At 41.3% G+C, this 17,903-nt stretch overlaps 1 protein-coding gene across 5 annotated transcripts in view; it reads right to left on the bottom strand.

Annotated features, from left to right (window-relative positions):
• Nucleotides 1-17,903, bottom strand: part of BMP7 (bone morphogenetic protein 7) — a 144,607-nt gene that overhangs the window by 82,151 nt on the left and 44,553 nt on the right. For all 5 annotated transcript variants that reach the window (XM_085895751.1, XM_085895752.1, XM_085895748.1 and 2 more), the window contains exon 3: nt 4,492-4,684. In XM_085895751.1, the coding sequence (XP_085751877.1) occupies nt 4,492-4,684 (193 nt within the window). The remainder of the gene's footprint in view (nt 1-4,491; nt 4,685-17,903) is intronic.

Raw genomic sequence — 17,903 nt, 5'->3', positions numbered from 1 at the left:
CACCACGAGTATTTCTTAAACGAAGGACAATTACATAACCTAAGCTCCAGAATCGAACTTACAAGCAGTTCCAACTCCTATAAAAGTGTTCATTTGTCCAATTCGGAAATATTTGACATTTTGGGCATCTCCGGGAGGTGTATGATTCATGTGTTTCTAATCGCGTGCCAAATGAGCCATTTCTTATCAACCGTTTCATTGGAGTGCTTGCTTGAGTGCTTAAGCCACTTGTTGAGTGCTCTCCAAGCTGCTTGGTTGTTCGTTTCGGTAAAAGTACCCGTGCTCTCAATGGAACATCGATTAGACAGACTACGTTTCCACCTGTGTTGGGCCCCGCGGTGCCGTGTGGCGGGTGCCTCGGGAGGTATCTCAACAACTGAAAATGTGCAATTTGTGGTCACCGGATGTGGTCGCGTCACATGGATGTGCCGACGCGGGTCAGGACAAAAATATGAGTCCTTTCTAGGAAAATCCTTTCTCGGGATCACATTTCGAGGAAAATTTGTCATTACGAAATCCAGAAGGGAGGACTTGCTTGAAGAGGGAAAAATCAATTGGGAGAAAACAAGGATGGAAAGTTCACTGATTTGGTCAGCCCTATGTTTGCACATCACACTTGATGTTGTGCCATACTGCCTTACAGGTAAGCAATGTGGACATCAAAAACATCATTTATCAGGAATTGTTGAAGAGGATTGTTGAGTAACTGTTGCCCCTTTAAGTTGACAAAGCTGCAGGTTCCAACCCAATCATGTCAAATTAACAATAAAAAGGCAAATAAAATGTATTTTATAATGGAAACCAATGATTTTTTCCCTCTCAGGATGTTGCCAATGTGGTCATGCTGCACCCAAGAGCATCTAAAATCCCAAAGCTTCCAGAGTGCTAAAGCGGGCCCCGGATCACACGCTTTGTGGTTTCGAGTTCATGGAATCTGGGAGAGTAGGGTGAATATATGGATACGATAATCTTTTCAGTCATTCTTCACGATTGATAGATCGAGACAAAAACAATATGTAGCATGATATTTCAAAAGGTTGTGGATGGATTATGACAAAACTTGGTGGATGAGTTGGGCAGGTGACAAGACTAAACCAATTAGATTTTGGTTCAGGCCCAGATGCAGATCCGGTCTATCAGTGGGATACAAACCGTAAACTGTTCAGCCTGGTGGAGGTATGTGCTCTACCCATTGCCTTTCTAGTATTCTCTGCAGTGGCTGAAGCTCATGGATGAGATTATAAATCTAAAGTAAACCCTCAAATATCGTGGTTCTTATATTGCGGGTTTTCACCAATCGCGGACAACTTATTGTGTTCCGATTTCGTTATCACGGGACTTCATTTCGACCAATCGAGGTTTATGAGCTGAAATGAGTCATCATTTGCATCCTGTGTGTGTACAATTACCTCCAATTTCTGAGCGCTGTGTTGTTTTTTGTGCAGCACATTTAATGGTGCCCAGACATAAAACGATGGACAAATTTAGTTGTGCCAAAAGGCAGAGAAAGGTTATGACGTTGGGTGAAAATATTCAGTCGTTAGATCGGTTGGTTTGAGGTGAAAGTGCGGCATCTGTGGGCCGCCATTACCAGATCAACGAATCTATTGTGCGGTGCATGATGCAAGTGTTGCCACAAACACTCCACAAAGCAAAAAAAGTCTCATTGCAATCCCGTGTTCCTTATGTTGAAAGGATGGAAAAAGCACTTAATGTTTGGATCGAGGACCAAACATGGAAAAAAGTGCTTTTGAATGGACCAGCGATATGGGACAAACCATTGCAGATTTACTAATGTTTCCACGAGTCAGCCGAAGGCTCCAGTTCAACTACAGCTACTTGCAAGCTCCATGCCAGCAGGGGCTGGTTTGGCACGTTCCATGCCAGCAGGGGCTGGTCTGGCACGTTCCATGCCAGCAGGGGATAGTTTGACACGTTCCATGCCAGCAGGGGATAGTTTGACACGTTCCAAGCCAGCAGGGGCTGGTTTGAGAAATTCAAAAGAAGATTCGGCCTCCATCATGTAAAATTAGTCAGAGAAGTAGCTTGTCAGACCATGATGCTATGAAAAAAAACTTCCCACCGCAGCTCATGGGACTATTTGGGCCGAAGGGATTTATGCTGGAGCAGGATTTTAACAACGACAAGACGCAATTATTCTGGAAGAGGATACCATCTGATACCTTCCTTTCTAAAAAGGAAAGAACTACTCCGAGGTTCAACATAAGTTGGTTAAGGATCATCTTACCCTTCTCCAATGTGGCAATGCTGCAAGCGACTTCATCGTAAAGCTAATGCTGTTCTTCAGATCACTGAATCCCACTCTACTTTCCCCTTTCCCCCTCCCCTCTCCAACAGCATCATCATCATCCCGAGCTAAGTGTTGTGTTTTCTATTTACGTCAGAGTACAGTACGAGTATGTAATGTTATCCTCACCCACCTCGCTGTTTTGGAATGAAACTTGCGTTTTTTGTTTGTTACCCTCATCAGAGGAGAGGGTGTTGCATTTGTGTCGGTTTGTTTATTTGTCCGCATGGAACATGAATGTGTGTATTATTTATTTATTTGTATGCAGCCTGTGGCTGCTTGGCTGCATCATTTTCTGGGAACATGGCTGTGCTACAGATGCAATCAATGCCCCTGTTATCAGCATGCTGGTCCTCATTTTGCAGATCTCAAAAGGATGACAGCTGAGTCAACCCTACCTAGTGTTGATTCAATGGCCCAACAGGTGCTTGAAATCAAGACCTTAGGATCTAAAGCCAAGTACCTTGATGGTTCATTCAACACCAAGCCTAGTATGTGTATGAATTGCATTCAACCCTTAAGAACCCTAAGACCCTTTAACATACCTAAAACCCTTTAAACCCCAAGTCCATTAAGACCACAAAGACCCTGAGGACCTAAAAGACCCCGAAGACCAAGAGGATCCAAAAGTCCTTAAAGGCCCAGAAGACCCAAAAAACCTCTAAGACCCTTCAACCCCAAAGACGTTTAAAGACCCCAATGACCATTTAGACCCCAAGTCCCTATCGACCCTGTTACATCCTTTAGAACCCAGAAGACCCTTAGACTCCTTTCTACCCTTTAGACCTTCACACCTCTCAGACATTTTAATACCTTGTAGACCCTTTTGATGTTTTGACATTTTATGACCCTTTAGAGTTTAGACCCCTTCAGACAATTCCAACCCTTTAGATTTTAAATTACACTCTTCGCACCCCTTTTGACCTTTTAACACCCTTTGGACCATTTTGACCCTTTCGACACATTTAGACCTCTCAACCTTTACAACATTTCCGACCTTTCACCTTTACACATTTACAACTGGACCATTTCAACCCTTCATTTGCAATCACCAACCTTTCATTTCGAACATCCTTCCATTTATTTGTCACACAAAATACACCACACAAAACAAGTCCTGGTGAGGGTCTGCAATCTCTGATTGCTCTTTTTGATGTTTTTCCTGCATTTTTCCTTTCTGCACTGGTCATAGTGACACCATGCAGTAGAATTAGAGTAAAATTTGACTGGGTAGAAAATTTCTGTAAAGTACACTACTTCAACTACTACAACTACACGTTGAGTGTGTGTGGCAAGGACAAATTGATTCGATTTTTGTGAATATCTAGATCCAGATGCAATAATTTTAAAAGTAATTCTTCACCATTGAGAGATAGGGCTAAACCAATATTTAGCACCATATCTCAAAGAGTTGTGGATGGACTCAAATGAAACTTTCTGGACAGGTTGTGTGACCATGGCCCAAATTGATTCAATTTTGGTGAAGATCCAAATCCAGATCTGGATACGAGATTTCTTTTAATTTTTAAAGTGATTCGTCACCATTGAGAGATGGAACCAAAAACGATATCCAGCATGATATTTCAAAAATGTTACGGGCCCGATATGTTCTTGTGGGTCAGGTATTACGTGGCGGAGGTAGGCGTTCGACTGAGTGCCCTTCTAGTTTCAATTTTGATGCGTTCATTTCTGTCTGCCACCGACCTTCCGCTATATTTTCTCGAAGCCCAGGAACCGAACACCCACTTTTCCCATTATCCTTTGGTTTCCAGTATCGCAGTTTTAACTATCGAATCATTTTGCAGGAACATAACCCCCACAATATTTGAGGGTTTACTGTTCCACGTGAAAGGAAAAGGAAAGTTATGGACATCAGTGTGCATTTAAATGGATCACGTTAGTAGCAGACTATGGAAAAGTACGTGGGATTCAAAAATGTTATTGAGGAATTATGAACTATTTCACACCACCAAACAATACACCCCCCCCCCCCTCATGATGTAAGCATTCCTTAAAATTGCATTACTATGATTCTCTTGTATCACTTATTCCCCTGTCCTGATCGATCTTGAAGCAAGATATGGCCTGCATGAACACATATGATCTCAACAAAAAGCATATCTCCAATCCAATCCAATTTATGTCTAATACTTTAATTAGTTCATAGTTTCCACAATTCTCACCTGTGCGGGTACTCTTTTAGTACTTGGTAGATGCTGATAAGGAATGTCTCGTTTTCGTAGCGTCCTTCGGAGAAATCCTTATAGATACGAAATTCTGCCGCAGTTACAGCTTCTCCTTCCGGAATGCGTGACACATCAAACTTGAACTCCTTGTACTGCCAGCGGAGGTTTGGAGACTCCTTATCCCTCTCCACTGCCAACAAGTTTGTGGAAAGATCATAAGGAAATAACATGAAGGAATACAAGCAAAAACATATTCAAAATAATCACATGAATTAACTTTCAGCACTTCTTTTGGAATGGCCATTTTAAAATATACTCTAATTTCAAAATCAAAATTGAACTGAAACTAAGAAATATGCAAAGTGACTCGGAACTAACAAATTATTGTCAAACAAAGAGTTCAGGAATCATATTCATGCTGCGGCAAAAATTCATTTTTTAATGATCATTAAGAAGACCAGGAGGAAAACATCATCCTTTGTTTTGTTCGACTTTCGCTTGAGACAATTTCAGGTCATATCCCAAGTCACGGAAGCTACTTATTCACCCAATTCCCTGATGGTAAGCTGAGTGACCACATAAAACAGGTGGTCACCTACTCAAGGTTAAGGAACATCATAGAATGTTGTTCTATGCAAACCTGCATGCTGAGTATTTTGGCCATGCAAGACAGGTAGTCACACAAGATGGGTGGCCACGAAATCAAGGTTTACTATAATCAAAGGAAATAGGTCAAAATTAAAATATGTCAGTGTGACAGAGTTTGCAAAAAATGCTTCCACAATATCTCAAAGTGCCGCATCACCTACATGTGAACACACATACTCGTTTGCCAAATGAAGACATGAGACCAATGTCTCCCTACTTTATTTTAAAGAGGCACTGCAGTTAGGTATTTCTTGTGCCAGGTGTTGGCTCGGGCTTGCAGGATAACTGAGAAGTATGTGCACTCTGTCTCGCCTGGGTTTGACTCTCAGGCCAGATATAAACTGTCATCCTGATGTTTCAGAGGCAGGTGTACAGTCCTTGATGGACATAAAAATCTGGGTCTCTCATAGGCTGGCAATAGTTCACAGACGATAAAGATCCCACAGTGTTCTTCGTGAAGAGAAGGCGAGTGATCGCCAGCACACTAAACAAGTTACAAATTCCCGCACACTCAGTCGAGTGTTCTATTCTGTGTCAGAGTGGTGACCTTGCCTTGACAAACTTGAGAAAAAGTAACTGCTTTTGACGAACTGATGCTTTATCTAGAACAAGGTGAGGAAGAATGTGTGTGGAAGAAGAGGAGGCTCCTGTCTTGATGGTTTGACATACTAATGTTTGGTCGATCAAAAAATCATATCAAATTGTGACAATGTTTGACCTTTGATCCACACTTAATCCCTGAAACACCATAAATCCAAGTCTTTTCTCTGCACTCTGACAGGGGCTGTTGAAAAGCACGTTTCTGTCAATTTTCAAAACAATCAACTGAAATACAGGGAAATTGTAAGGAAAAACATGTGATTTTTTTTTTTCGTTTCAATTTTGGCCCTTGAAATCGGAACTGTGGGAGGGGGGCGGGGTGGGGGGGAAGTGGGGGTAAAAAAATAAATAAATATATACACAATGTATAAACAGACACATAAATGAGATGTGGGTGTATTGGACCAATGTCCTGTGTCTCTATGCCAACTTGTAAAAGGATTGGATCAGATATGAAGGAATGGTGCATGCGATTGTCATTTGTAAGAAATTTGTAAGATAAGAGAGAAATAAGCATCGAAAAAAAACAAAAAAAACTCCTCTCCCTTAAAGAGATGTAAAGACATAACAACTATCGTTTGAATCAGTAATCCAGCTGAATGGGGTGACTTATTCAACACCATAGTACTATTTAGTTGTACTTTACAAAACACATCTGATTAGGGGATTTCAAGTGCATTCTCCTTCTCTTATCATGTAGTTTAATGGAAAAGCAGATGCAGTAGCAACAGTGCAGGTTGAGTAAAGGATAAAAATTACAGGCAGCCTCGTTTTTCAGAGGTAAATGATAAGATACTTGCAACTTCATATTATATCAGATCTGCACACATGCATCATTTCCTGTTAATACAAGCGAGCGGCGGTAGTGTATGTCACACACACACACACACACACACACACACACACACACACACACACAAACACACACACACACACACACACACACACACACACACACACACACACACACACCCCTAACCATCCCTGGGAACATTCCTACAACCAAAGTACAGTTGGAGGCTGTCTGGGGCTCAGTGAAGATCCTGAAAAGAATCTTCAGAAGAAGAAAACTTCACAGCTTCATCCATGAATCGTGATCCCTAACCGCAACGGAGGTGGATACTTCGAGACCTGGGAGGACTTCATTCCACCTTCGGAAACCCCTATATGGAGATAACAACCAAAAACACTACTTTTTATACTCTTGGCCATCAACGATCAACAAGCTTCAGTCAAACGTCACTGGCTTTAAAAAAACAAAATATCCTCCTTTTTGGTTTGAAGATGGTTCAAGGTTGATGTGAACTTTCTATTGTATAATATTTCATAATAAGACTTCAAGGCTGAAATCTCGTCCAATTACATTATCCAATCACCCTTAATAAGGTATATGAGAAGTAACATCAATGCTAGTCAAAGGTGTCTGGTAAACGCAATATCACGGCCAACACAGTCCTGTCTGCTCTGGTCACGTGTCCTTTGTCGACTGACTCCCTCTGTTCCCATGTCATGTCCATAAGTTCCTACTTTTGTTGCCCCTCTATTTGTTCCTTGCACAATTCTCCATGCCATGTCTTCCAGTTAATCTCTGCTACATTTATGATTGTCAGTTTCTGCCCGCCCCGGTCAGCAACTCTTTAATGAGCCTTGACCTTTGTTCATAAAATTTGCTGTGGGATCTTCGGTGTTCTCACAGGCAACCAGCTGCTGCCACTCAAGCCAACATTAAACGTGTTGAACGGATACTTTTTGAGACTTTCCAGAATATTAACGTATGTAAAATTCAGGAATTATTGGATGAGTATTGCAATTGTACAAACAATCATTCATTTTCTCTTGAAATTCAAAAAGATAAATACAAGGTGGGTACAAGAGGACCTCACACTTCACCAAAAAGGCAACTTGTGTGGCCATCGCATGAAAGGCTCCTGGAACACGACGAAAAAGAAGTCCATGATTTCTTTAAAATTGTGACACGTGAAAAAGATTTTCTTTTCTTGCCATGATCAAAACGATTCAGCATGAAGGGTAGACATTCTTGGTCCTGATCACAACCAAAAAAACATTCAAGAAGGCGCAGTCATTACCCAGAATACTTGTGACAATGGCGTTTTGGGACCTGAACAGTTTAATCCATGGGAAAATCTTGAACGTGGGAAAACCATCAATGCAGTTTGACAGTGACCTATTACACAGTGAAGTGAGAAGAAATGTGCAGATGATGGCCAGAGGAGCTCTGTCAGGACACTATTTAACTGCACGAATATGCTCAACAGCAAATGTGACCATCTCTATGAAAGCAGAAATGGGTTGGGAGCTCCAAGCCATCCAACATGCAATTCAGAAGTAGCATGTTACAATTTCTATATATTTGGACCACTCAAAAAGCATCTGGGTAGCATTCAATTTACGAATGATGAAGACTTCAGAGCAAGTGTTTTTGAAATGGGTGTGTGCTCAACTGAGGGATGTCTCATTCATTCATAATTTTGGATGCACTTTGTGGCTGCTGGTTTCATCAATGCTGGAAGTGTGGCTGTGCCACTGATGCAGTACCCCCTGAAGGTAGGGCAAGAATTTGGAATTAATTAAAGGTTCTAGCGATAGCTCGCCTACTCTTCGTGAAGGATACCATGGCATCTTCAATGTCCACCAAGTAATAACGGCAGATGGTACACCCAGTTTAACGTCCATCCGAGGGAGGGTACACGCATCGATTCCTCGCCCTGCCTGCGAAACACCGGAGGAGGAGATTGGGACCATACTCTGTGCAGAGCATTGGTGCTGCTTAAGCAGTCTCCTTGGCTATTGGGCACAATCCCGGACGAGTCGCGACTCCGACACAGTATACCAGCACGCTGGCACTCATTGTGCCAACCTCGGAAGGATGACATCCAAGGGAGGGTACACACATCGATGCCTCGCCCTGCCTGCGAAACAAAGGGATGACAGTTTGTAGCTGGGATGAGATTCGAACCAGGGCTAGACGCCCCAGAGGAGAGTGTGCATGCCCCTAGGCCATCTGGCAGCCCCTGAAAGATATACACAGATGGCATGAACATGTTACCACATTGGTGAATCAGGGTGTAAATGCAGCATGGGAATATCTTGAGAAATAGGTGGTTTCATCGACTTCTACGTACCTTTTATTCTCTGGAATAAAAAAGCCTTATCTACCAGCAATTACCTTAATCAACCTGTAGTGCAATGGAACGTCACTGGCTTCTAATTTGCGAATGGATAAAAATTTTAAATCATTATTTATATATACAAAGGATCAAATGACCTTGCTCCTGCATATACCACCAGCCTTGTTTGTCTATGTCTGTGTCAACCACATCCATTGTACTCCGCCAGATTGAACCTTGTGTCCATCCATCCATCCCACGTCGCTGAAAACTTTCAGTGATCCTGATTTCTCCTCTTATGCCACTTTGCCTTGGAATTGTCTTACATATAAATTGAAAATTCATCTCTTTGAAGAAGCCTTCCTTTAGATTTTTATTTTACCCTTTTTTTGTTCTTTTAAAGTACCTTGAACCATCTTATTGTGAAAGGTAGTAAAAAAAAATCACTCCATCATTGTTTGTGGGTGTGACCCCAAATGCTCTGCACTAGGATGCTTGTTATTGTCTTTGCAGTCAGAAGAGACTAGGGGTTTGTGCATTTGCCTCTGATCTGTCTCACCAGCTGGGATCGAATCTCTACCCAGCTACAAACTGTCACCCTGGTGTTTCACATGCAGGATGATGATGCATCAACGTGTGCACCGTCCATCGATGGACTTTGTGCAGGAGGACCTATCTGCCAGCATTGGGGGGGAATTGGTGGCCGTTAAAGATCCCTGAGTGTCGTTTGTGAAGAGTAAGCAAGTTAACGCCGGCATTCCAGCCAAATCACAAATTTCTGTCCTGACTGGCTCTGCTGGGAAAGAACCGGCAAACCAGCGAGCATAACACATGTCAAGAGACTGTTTCAGCAGCACCAACGCTTTGTAAGGAGTTTGAAAAATTGATGATGATGATGATGTAAATTTCCTATTTGGTGTGCATAGTTTTGTGATGTGGCATCATCATTGTGCTGAAATCTGCGATGAATTTCTGGAAAAATATCCTCTTTTGTTGACAACTCGAATTAGTCACTGTCCCTTCAAAGCACGTACACAATTGTCGATCTTGGCTCGAGTGTACATTGGTTCAACCATTAGCAGTTTTGCATAATAGTCCTCCAGGAAGTGGCATCATCTCTGTGCCAGGCCAAAAGATTGCCAACACCCTCAACAGTATTAACAAAAGTGCAGCTTTCAATAAAAGCATTGTATTCACCTTTTTGTTTCCCATTACTTGGTTACTTTTGGGGAAAACAATTGGACCAAATCCTGCATTCTTAAGGTATTCTATTTTTAAGTATGACTTGCTGTGTCTGGTTTAATCAGCAGTCCGTGACCATTTCAAAACTTTTGGAATGCCAGCTGACCCCTTAAAACTCCTGTTTGGATTGTATTTTGTGGTTTTTCTCCCTTACTTCCTTGCTGCATGCTTTCATCTCATTGTCTTCCCTCTCCCTTTCCTCCCTCCCCATACTGTGCAGGTGGATGTAATGATGCACATTTGGTCAAGCCTCGTTGCAAGGAGCTGCCAGCACTGGCCAGACAGGGAGAAGAAGAAAAAAAAACACAGGAGAGTATAATCGAAAAAAGACACAGAAAAAAAAGTAAACGTTGGCCTCTGAAAAGCAGCTAAAGATGCAAAACTTGTGGAACAGGACAAACTACAAAATAAAGACAACATTCAAAATCATGAACAAGGGGAATGAAATCACTTCTGGTGCTTTATTAATGACAAATCTTTTGGAATAACTCTGTTTTGGAATAACTCTGTTTTGGAATAACTCTGTTTTAGAATAACTGTTTTGGAATTGCTCTGTTTTGGAATAACTCTGTTTTGGAATAACTCTGTTTTGGAATAACTCTGTTTTGGAATAGCTCTGTTTTGGAATTGCTCTGTTTTAGAATAACTCTGTTTTGGAATAACTCTGTTTTGGAATAACTCTGTTTTGGAATAACTCTGTTTTGGAATAACTCTGTTTTGGAATAACTCTGTTTTGGAATAACTGTTTTGGAATAACTGTTTTGGAATAACTCTGTTTTGGAATAACTCTGTTTTGGAATAACTCTGTTTTGGAATAACTCTGTTTTGGAATAACTCTGTTTTGGAATAACTCTGTTTTGGAATAACTCTGTTTTGGAATTGCTCTGTTTTAGAATTGCTCTGTTTTGGAATAACTCTGTTTTGGAATAACTCTAATTTCTTGTGTAGTCTGTCTCTTGGCAGTTTACAATGCACATTTGGAAGCGAATGCCAGACGGCAGCGAGGCATTTCACTCTGTGGCACAAACAATCAAGCTATAAATCAATCATTAGATGAAAGCACTCGAATAACAAAGACAATGCGTTCACATTTAGGCATTGCAAGCATCTTGGTAGTTCATTTTAAGCACATGATATTTCTTCTTTCTCCCCCATTGTAGAGCTTCATGTAAACCAGTACCATACTCTAGTCACAGTGTTTTGGTGCTGCCGAAGCAGTTTTTTGGCAAGGGTTATAATGGGTGGTTTGCCGTTGCCTTCCCAGCATTGTTTGTCTGTGCCATATCTTCTTAAATGCTGAACATCAAACAAGGAAGCAGCTTGTACCATTATTAAATTAAAGCCTTTGCCTCGGCCGGGGTTTGAACAGCCAGCCTCCCTTGTATGCAGCAAAATAAATAAATAAATAAATAAATAAGCATTGCCCGATTTAAAAGCTTACCACACCTTTGGCTAAACCACAAAGTAACATGAATCTGCATGATGTGTAGCTGTAAAAATAAATAAATAAATAAAAATATGAGTTCAGTTACAAGGATCTTCACTGCAGTCGGCTATTGGGCCCAACAAGCCCGCACAATGGTTGGCAACCCATGGTTGTTTGTCCATGCTCTATCATTATTAAATGGCGAACGTCAAGCAAGGAAGTAGCACGTACCATTTTTAAAGTCTTTGGTATGACTCGGACAGGGTCGGGTTTGAACCACCATCCTCCCACACTCGGAGGGGACGCTATAACCCTGGTAGCACCGAGACTTGTAGCTTTCATGATTTAAGACGACATTTTCTGTTGATGACCTCATCATTATGCACAGTCGACTTGATAAATAGAGCAGTATCGTTAATTTCTTACTCAGGTAGACACAGCCACCGGATCTACTGTATAATGGTGATACGCACTTGATCCAAGCCAAATGCAGAAGACTGGCCAAGATCTTAATCCAGATGGCTTTTGTAAATAAGAAAACATGGGAAGCTATACCGGCACTCAGGAGAGTGCATTCCTCTATCCGGATCCATAGTTGGATCTTCACCAAAATCGAATCACTTCGTCCTTGTCACACACCCAACCTGCCGACCAAATTTGGTCCAAATCTGTTCACAACTTTTTGAGATATCCTGCTGAAAGACAAACAAAGAGACAGACAGACAGGGGTGAAAACAACCTCCATCCACCTTCAGTGTCGGAGGTAAATATAATGAAGAAACAGTACAAGGTAGCACTGATTTGGGATCAACTGTTGTTAGGCAAGAGCCTATAAAAACGTCTGACTTTTTATAATGCTCCATTGCATCACAATTAAAGCATGAAAGCGATTCTTTTTATTCAAGCCAAAAGTATTTTGAAACAAAGAAATAAGACTTGCTGAAGGCGATAATTATATAGTGTTGGTTTATGCATAAGCGAATAATTTGAAAAACAACTTTTATCAAATTAAAGTTGACATAAACATGCTGATTTGTTTTGGGAAGCAAAGCAAAGCTGACGTTTTGGGCGTCATCCCTTCATCAGTGCAAGAGAGTTTCTTGCTCTGCAAAAGAGCTAACACATGAAGCTTCAACACACTTTCTTCCAGCAGGAATTTCACACACCTTTGTCAATCTTCAGTTGATAAAACCTATTGTTTTCAAACAAACATTCATAATTAAACCGGAGACGCTTTCCAACAACTTGGAAGTGATCTGGGTATGAGTAGCGAAAATCAAATCGAGATCTTTTTCACTAGAACCATCAAATTTGCGGGTCCCCCCCTCCCTTTTATTGGAGACTAGGAAGAAGAACCCTCACATATAGTGCTTGTCTTTACATTCCTTTCCTTTCCTCACCAAAGTTTACACCTGTGGAATGCAGAGCTTGCCAAACTATTACCATGGGATTTCAAATTTCCAGCACAGCTGGCCACCCAGAGTTCAACTGGTAAATCCCAAAAATGAAATAAAAACAGCAAACAAATCTCTTGGGAAAAATAAGTAAATAAAATAAAAGCAGCAACCTGTTAGTCAAGAACTAGTGTTTGAGAATTTTGAGAATGAATCCCCCAAAGTTTGAGAATTAAGGACTTTGAGGAATGGAGGAAAGAGGATTGGTATTTAGAGGAAAGCGATCATAGAAGCTGATACCGGCAGGCAAAAAAAAAGGAAGACAAAGGCAAAGATGCTAATGATCCCAATCAAACTGAAGATAATGGTGTAAAACAAGATGCTAATGATCCCAATGGAAATGACGATATATAACCCTTTGTAATGCACGCCACAGGATCAAAGAGCCTTGAGGTATTTCAAATGGTCTTTCATGTGCGAATGTATTCCAACTGCCGCCTTATTTCCTACACTTTACGATTTCAATGCATTCATGACTTGAGATAGATATTTTCAGAAAAAAACAAACGAGGAGCATCTAAACAGACACAACAATGTCTGTGATCAAAAGTCAATGCAGCTGTTGTTTTCAAATAGAGATAAAAATGTCGAACACCGGCCAGGGTCTCGATCTCAGATAGAAAAAAAGAGGGCTGTTTCTTCAATCTAAAACAGCAAAAAAACAATTGCTTAAAACATTATTTGTTGAATTGAAGAACGAGTCCAAACACGGGGACGACAATTCAGGAATCGGAAATCAGGAGACTTTGCTTCTTGGTCTCCATGCACGATATAAGCCACAAGTGAAACTATCAACTAAAAATAAACAAACAAACAAAAAAAACTCAACCACAACACAATGAAGATTGGGGGGAGTCATGTCAAGAATATCCGAAAGCTTCAACAACTCGTGGAAGTAAGATTCAACCTCAAAATATTTGGAAAAACAAACAAACAAAACATCCGAGCCAGAAAAAAGAACAAATGAGGATAAATGGAGGACACACAAGTAATGTAAGGATCCGCAAGGAACTTGGATGCAGGAGGAGGTTATTTGGCCCATCAAGCCTGAACTACACCAACACTACATTCATTCAATAATAATGGCTTATCAACTTAAATTCACTGGGAGTGGGGTGGGGATGAGAACCGTGGGGCAAACGCAGACATATTATCTGAAATTATAAAAAAGTTTAAAAAAAATTGTTGTTTTTTTGGGGGGGAGGGGGGCAGATATAGAGTGAGGAATGAAAAAACAACATTGAGAGTACATTCACCTTTTCATGAGACTCTCTCACAGACATCACAATCATGACACAGGTACCTACCAGTCATGCCAATGTTCAGGTACCCGTCTATCCTCAATGTTTCTCGGTACTTATTTAACTCAAGCTTAAACCTGTTTACTGTTTCTGCTGCCACGAGCTTTCCAGGGAAACCATTTCATGCATTAACTACTCTCTGAGTGAGAAACCCCTTCCGTTGGAGGGTCTTAGGAAGTAGGAAAACAGTGAAGTAAGAAAGCAGAGTACAAAATGAAAGGGGTGCATGAAAAAAAATTGAATATGACTGGGGAGGGAGAGGGGAAAAAGGAACAACAAATACAGGAAAAGGGTGCGGGAGTTGAGAGGGATGTAGGAAAATAAAACAAAAAGTGGCTTTATCTGAAGCAATGACCAAATTTGTGCTTCTAATCATGGAGTACGGTACTACTCCATATGTAGAGATGGCATGGGAAAAAATGGCCGCCCCATCTTAAGGTTAGAAGATGCAAGCAAAAAAAAAATTGAGATAAGGGAAAACAATTCCTTTGAAAGGGTATAGATAAACAACGTGGGAAAGAATGGTAAACGTAGAAAGACGAAGAGATCTCCCAATTTACAAAACAGAAACAAAAGAAACATGTGTGGCGATGGTATGCGTCGTCTTTCTGCCCTTTGCACTCAGCATAAGCCAAAGGAAAAACTTGACAAATGAAGCAGGGAATGTTCAGCTGCAGAACAACACCCGGCGAAGCACCTTAATTAAAAAATCATGGGCACACGATGTGTGTTTAAACCTTTAATTGTTTACGTCATGGATCTTTAACCGTTCCTGCATGACATGATTGTCTAGATTCTTATTGTTTCCGCATCCAAACCAAGTCAAAAGTATATGCCAAAAGCATTTCTACAGAGTGCGGCTGAACTGCAGTCGGCTTTTCCAGCCTGGAAGCTCCAGCAATGGTGAAGCCATGGGCCAAACCTGGCACTCCACAGGGGAAAGAATGAGTGTGGGATGTGGGAACGCACTTCCCATTGACTTCATGTGCAAAACACCCATGGTGCTCGAGTTTTGGAGTCTGTGATAAATGTCACATACACGGCGAAAAAAACAATTAATCTGGCATAATTCACTAAAGAATGGATAAATGTTTACATGCCTGACATTATTGGTATTATTTGCCACCCGGTGTTCAGAAGAGCTCTGAACAACCAAAAAATAACATTTTGGCACGTTTAACAACTAACTGCTAAATAAGCTCGAAGGGCACTCGGTAGAGAGCATACCTCCGCCATGTAATGCCTGATCAACAAGAACAAAATTGGGTCTAATACATTTTTGAAATATCATGCTATGCAGGACTATATCGTTTTTGGCCATATATCTCAATGGTGAAGAATCACTTTAAGAATTGTAGAAGTCGTATCCGGATCCGGATCTTCACCAAAATCTAATCAGTTCGTCCTTGTGACACACCAAACCTGTCCACAAAATTTCGTCCAGATCTCTCTGCAACTTTTTGCGATATCCTGCACACAAACAAGAAAATGAAATTGCTCGTTGAGCAAGGAATTGCCGGAATAACTTTATCATATCTCCATGATCTCTGTAAAAACAAAAACCTGGAAATCAATTTGGTTCTTATAAGTCGATAGTGCTCCTGTTTAACGAGTTATAGCACTTAGTATGGTCATGATCATAACTTGGAAGTCAATCGGACTTGAAATGGCGTTTTTATCGCAATTTGAAATTTTTGACCAGATCCCCCTGACATTCGACCCCCGACCGCTAAGAAGGGTGTTGGTGTGACACCCCCAATGAGACCTATGGTTGGATGCAAAATTGGAAGATGCACATTTTGGATTTGGTTTGAAGTCGATACGACCATTTTATCAGACGTTATTGCGAAAATAAGAATTTCGGTTTTTCGGTGACCTTGACCTTGACCTTTGAACTGAGATTCACCAAAAACAACAATTGTCTAAGTTGGACCATGGCCGACGTCCGTACCCAGTTTGGTCATGATCATTGAAACGGTGTGGCTGCTACAGGGTAAACAAACACACAAACAGACAGACAGACACAGAATGACACACACAACCGACCGACATAATTCCCAAAATCCGAAGGATTCCGGCAATTAAAAAACAGACAGACAGAAAGGGGGTGAAAACAACCTCCTTCGCCTTCACTGGCAGAGGTAATAAATGGTAACTATGCTAATGCAGCAGTCATTGAATTGGAAAAGCTAAGAAGATGGATAATTGCTGAAAACATGACCAGGGCAACCATCGTTCAACACATTTCAGGTGGTGTTCTGAAAACTCAGGAGCTTGCCCAAAAGGATAGGGGGAGGTTTATACCTGTTGTGGGGTATAGGATTTGTTTCTCTAATTAGTGCCCCCAGTTTTTAATGGTACCTCAGAGGTTCTTTGACCCATCGGAGTACTAAACCACCATATAGCTTTTTTTCGTCCCCTACCTCTTTTACCAGAGGGGACTGACTATAGGTTTGCTCTCCGTTTTGGGGGTTTTGGGGCCCTTCTATATTACATGGGTAACTCATGATAGGTCATGATGGTGATGCAAGGAGATCCAGAAACTTAACCTCTCCCAGTGGCTGTCCATGAACTTGAGAATTTCCACTGTAACAGAAACATTACGAACATCCAATAAGCATTCACATTGAAGGTCAATTTGTTCTTTGCTATCTGCATTTTGATAATGACCGATTAGAAATACTTGTTGCACACCCTTCAAAAGCATACGGTGGTTTGTGGTGTGGGAAAAAATATGCACGTGCAAGTTGGGAAGATTCAATTTAAGGTTGGGTGTGTTGCCTGAATATTATTGATTCTACAGCATATGAAAAATAATAAAAATTTTCACACAAAAAAATAATAAAATTAATATCTTTGCTATTTCATTAAAAAAAAATTCTGCAGCGAAGGAAGAATTAATGTTGGCTCAATGAGGCAGCAATAGTTTTGCAACATTCCATTGCCAAAACAATTGTAAGTAGAATGGCACTTGGAAGAGTACATCCCTCTTCCAGGCTGAATAGTTTACATGTTGTATGTTGTATCCCACTGGAAGGATGGATCTGGATCCCAACCTGAACCAAATTCGATTTGGCTTGTTCTTGTCACCGACCCAAGTCATCCACCAAATTTCGTCATAACTCGTTAACAACTTTTTGAGATATCGTGTCGTGCTGTATATAGTTTTTGGCCATATCTCTCAATGGTGAAGAATCACTTTAAAAATTCGAGTATCCGGATGTGGATCCGGATATTCACCAAAATCTAATCTGTCCTTGTCACACACCCAACATCTCCACAAAGTTTTGTCAAAATCTGTCCACAGCTTTTTTGAGGTATCCTTTTCACAGACAGGGGTGAAAACATAACTTTGCCCACCTTCGGTGATGGAGGGAATGATATTGTTGCGAATGCGCGCCCGCCAGCGTGCGAGCGGCCATGTAACTCGAATCGCGGCACGTCGCCCACCGGACGGACAATTCTGTCGTGACCCTCTCGGACTAACGCCGGGAACTAGTCACGGGTGGGCCTTTCAGCCTCACCACGATCGTGCCAATCGCCCTCCCCCCCCCCCCCCCGCGTGGGATAGGGTTGTTCGCCAAATTCGACCGACCTAAGTACCCACACG

Source organism: Eptatretus burgeri, chromosome 9 (genome assembly GCF_056783735.1).
Source record: "Eptatretus burgeri isolate ZD-2024b chromosome 9, Ebu_testis_v1, whole genome shotgun sequence".
Taxonomy (NCBI): Eukaryota; Metazoa; Chordata; class Myxini; order Myxiniformes; family Myxinidae; genus Eptatretus; species Eptatretus burgeri.
Note: the sequence above shows the minus strand (reverse complement) of the source record. Positions and strands in the feature narration are given on the sequence as shown.